A 4560-nucleotide genomic window follows, 5' to 3' on the forward strand; every position below is an offset into this window, starting at 1 on the left:
AAATACGTTATATACAGTGCATTTGGGCTCCACACATTCACATTAAAAAGGGAAACACACAGACATATAGTAAAATATTTAAAATATTTCGTTTATTTTTCACAAGTATACAATAAAAATTTGTGTAAAAATACCAATAAAAGTATTATTAAACAACAAAAAGTATTTGCTTTAAAAGTTGCATTAGTATCACAAAAAACGCCTAAAATGAACTGTACATTTATATAAAATTCACCGACTCTACACCGCCGTATAAAAAAATCAAGATTACAATTCAATACAAAATATATTTTATAATTAATAAAAATGAGTTATTTTGTCAAAATAAAAACAATTCCCTATGATGCTATGAGGTTAATAAACAAGCTGCTTATACGAATCCCATATCCCCTTCCGTCCTCCACCTGGGACAACCTCGGTTCCAACAACGGCGCACTTCCGGTTTCTACCAATACTTTCTTGTGCTTGTATCTGTCGCATCACTTCATCTGGAGGAAGGGCATTTTCTCGATCCTGAAAGTTAAAAAAAATGAAAAAATCAATAAAATATAAAAATAAATGTGAAATACTTAACAGTCTGGTGATAAAATTTCTGTTGCTTTTTTTTCTGGAACGTAATTAAAAAAAAAGTTATTATTAATATTTTATTGACAGCTGTTTAAAAATACTACATATAAATTTAATATGCTTACCTGTTTACTTGCAATAAACAGAATTGGAATGTTATTAGCGGCCTCCAAACTCAGAAACCTTTTCAGTTCGTCAGCATTCTCTTCTAACCTCGCCTTGCTTGCCGTTGAATCCACCACCCAAACTATTACATGGATCCCTTTTACAAATTCCTTCCAATAAGTTCTACACATTTCTGATCCACCAACTACAAAGAAATTCAAATGCTGATTATGCATGTTACATTATGAAATTCATGAACAAAAAGTATTTCTTGAAAGTTCATATCTAGAAATATGTAGATCGTTTGTCTAAAATGTGATTGTAACATGTACATGTAGTTAATATAAGTTAGTTTTTTTTTATTTCAGCCTTTTATTTTAGTTTTATCAAATTTAATTAATTTATTCATTTGTTTTTAAGGGTTCTTTTTTAAGAAATCGGGGAATTTTCATTAACTGAATGGCGAGCACACCATCGTAAAAGTACACGTATCTTGTATGTAAAATGATTCTTACCATCCCAGATATCGAACATGACGTCCCCTATGGTGACAGACTTGACGTTGAAGCCGACAGTTGGTCGCGGCATTTCATTCTTTTCCTTTCCCTTACTTAGACACTCCACAAATGCGGTTTTCCCGCTCCCATCCAGTCCGACCACAAGTACTCGTGTCCTCGGACGCTCCGAACGAGTCTGCAGGATAGAAAAACAGATATATTATGGTTAATTTGCAACATGCACCTCAGTGCACATGAGTCATTAAATTGCGCACAATATAACTTCACAAAAATTTTTTCGTGTATTTTGTTGATAATAATATACGTTGTTGATATATCCAGATTTCGATTAAAAATATCTTGGATGTGAAACAATTATTTTTAAAGATATAAATTTGACAATTTCCTGGATAATGTCATAGGCGTCGGAACCGGGGGGGGGGGGGGGGGGGGGGGGGAGCTTTAGCCCCCCCCACCCCCCACCTTTTCAAATATATACATAATAAAGGCAATGAAAATTGGAGTTTACCTTTTTTGTTGGTTTAGCCCCCCCCCCCCAACCAATGTCAAATAGCCCCCACTTCAATTTGCTTCCGACGCCTATGAATGTAAAAATTACAAATGCGTTTTTAATTTATTTTTACAAATGCACCCTTCCTGCTACTTGATCTGAACTTTTGCCGAAAGAATACACTGTACATGTAATGACATCCTTAGAAAATTTTAATTTCCGCCTGGAAGGTTTAAGACCCGAAGCAATGGATTTTTTCCCCAAAACTAGAGTAAATTAAAACTGTTGATAAGAATATCTCGACATTTGTTTCTAACAATATCAGTTTTTTTAATAAGATTCAATTAAATACTCATGGGCCTCGGAACCGGGGGGGGGGGGGGGAGGGGGGCAATGATAATCGGGCTAACCTTTGTTTAATTTAGTCCCCTCCCCCACCACCAGTTTCCTTCCATCGCCTATGATACTAATCGTTTGATTGATTTTTAAACACATTGCGTTTTATATATATATACGCCCATGAGCCCTTGAGACAACGTACGGTATTCAGAGTTTGATTTCAACTTCGAGTTGTCCTTCTTTCGCCAAAAGTTTTGAAAAAATACTTAGTTTGTGTAGATTTACTAGATTTCAGCGTCAAGGAATTTTATCTTAATACTAGTACACCATATACCGGTACATAGTACCTGACATTTCCGCATCATATGTTTTAATTTCTTTTTTACATCTACATCCCCCCCCCCCTCAAGGTAGTGGAACAATGGATTCATTTTAATGTTGTCATAATTATTTAGATAGAAGCATTTTATCATTTTTAAGCAGTTGCCTTGCAGTTTGATTTTTAAAAATTATGTTACAAATTGATCCCTCTTTATTTAACAGTTAAGTTCAGAACAACTGATTATGTGTATACATGTAATCTAAAAATAAATTGCAAGATATAGGGTATCCCCCGATGTAACATTCTTATATATATATAAGCATTTTGTTTATTTTTTTGTTTTTGTTTTAAAACAACAATACACATATACAGTTAAAGAAGTATCTCTTGTTGTATCGAAATCGGATTGATCATCTTTTGTTCTTTGTATATATATCCGTAGAAAACATTTCATGTAAATCCACAGAAGATTTAGCTGAAATATTTTGCCGACATATATACAGATATATAGACAAATACAGCTATATCCATTCTTAGTTGTGATGACAGAGCTTACATGTATTTCGAATTTTAAAAAATGCACTTTAAGGCACCATAACTGCATAAAATATATTAAATATAAAACAATGTTTGGCAAAATATGATTTAAAAACATGAAGTACAGTGTAAATTAATAGTAATTGCAAAATAAAATAAAGAAAAAGAAAATTAAGACTCTTAAAGAGGCTGGGTGGTCGTGGTCATTTTTAGACTGTTTTGATCTCCTATAGAAGAAGCGCTCCATATAAAAGTTTATTTTAAAAAAATGATCAAATTTTAAAACTGAAATGTATGAAATTTTTCTTTCCCAAATGATAGTTGACAGCTCAAGATATCATAACTAAAAAAAAATAACTTATCTCTGGTGGTTAAAAAATAATTTGTTGACCCCTAGCCTCCTTAAGAAATCTATAAGCTTTAAAAAAAAATCATACCCGAGCAATTATCCAGTCAAAATTGTCACCTTTGTCTTGATCAAAACAAATATCTTTGTTTCCTTCAAAATTACATTTTACTTCCCCTTTCATGAACAAAAGACTTGAATATGTGTCTCCTGAAACAAGACAAATATGCTTCAAATTATACACGTTCAAACTATTGATATTAAGGGTACTTGGACACAGATTTGAAGTTAATATTTTCTGTATAATATCACGAATTATATATATTAATAGCATTTTACACAAAAATTAATTAAGATTCTTATTTCATTTAAAAGTTAATAAAAAATCAAATTTTTTGGCGGGTTTGATTGACACATCCTTGCACTTTCACAAATTTTAACTTATTCTTAATCCTTAGGAAAAGTGGGTGGCAATCTTGTTGTGTATTAATGAAAAAAATAAATAATACAATCCAGAAAATTCAGAGTAAACATGTTCTTTAGTGTATCTTACTCTCCTGCATTTGAAAAATTACACACTAATTTTTTTTGTCGCTAACGAGTGCTGTATAGCATATGTCCGTGTACATTCGTGACGTTTAAGTACACTGAATAGTCACTAAGTCAGAAGCTTTATATAGGACCCTCAGATATAGCGAGAATCCAATCGAATATGGCGGACAGATTCTTTTTACGAAGCGTGTTCAGCTCTAAATGAAAGCTAGAATTACATACTTTTACCATGATATCAATTTGAGTGCCTCCATTTATAATAAACAATCCATTTAATATGTACAGTTTAGCGATTGATGGGCAAAATGAAAACCAACTATCCTTCTTTGTTAAATAATTCAGAAGTGAAAAAAAAACTAGATTATTCGATCAGTATGCTGACGAAGCAGGTATCAACATTGTCTTTGTTTGTAAGACTCAGTATTTAAATTTATTGTAGAGAAACTGGGTTTTAATTCTAAAAGTGGTACTCCAACATATATCTATAGCTCCCTTTCTAAGCAGGAAAGTTTTCAGGAAATTATACGTTAGTTCTGAATATTTTTAATAGTCTCAACAACTAAAATGAATTTGAATTACCATATCTATATTGCTTTCCAAAAATTCATAAAATTCCTTACAAACAAAGTTACATACGGGTTCTAGTAAATTTTCTACCAGGGCCCTTTCTTTACTTTTCATTAAACTATTTACAGTAGTGAATGAGACACTTCAGGAGTACTGTGCAACAATATATTTCAGAAGTGGTGTAATCACAAAATCAAAATCAACAACATAAAACATA

The 4560-nt window shown here is 32.1% G+C and overlaps 1 protein-coding gene across 1 annotated transcript; it reads right to left on the reverse strand.

The window, feature by feature from the left end:
* Nucleotides 1-324: 324 nt before the first annotated feature.
* LOC134263236 (uncharacterized) lies at nt 325-1401 on the reverse strand. Its single transcript, XM_062745553.1, has 3 exons — nt 1188-1401; nt 693-877; nt 325-513 (listed from the first exon to the last, which is right to left on the reverse strand). The coding sequence occupies exons 1-3, from the start codon at nt 1258-1260 to the stop codon at nt 355-357; spliced, it is 417 nt and encodes a 138-aa protein (XP_062601537.1). The 5' UTR covers nt 1261-1401; the 3' UTR covers nt 325-354.
* Between the last annotated feature and the right edge of the window lie 3159 nt (nt 1402-4560).

Source organism: Saccostrea cucullata, unplaced genomic scaffold (genome assembly GCF_032062105.1).
Source record: "Saccostrea cucullata isolate Sc308-1 unplaced genomic scaffold, CSIRO_AGI_Scuc_v1 ctg10146, whole genome shotgun sequence".
Lineage (NCBI taxonomy): Eukaryota > Metazoa > Mollusca > Bivalvia > Ostreida > Ostreidae > Saccostrea > Saccostrea cuccullata.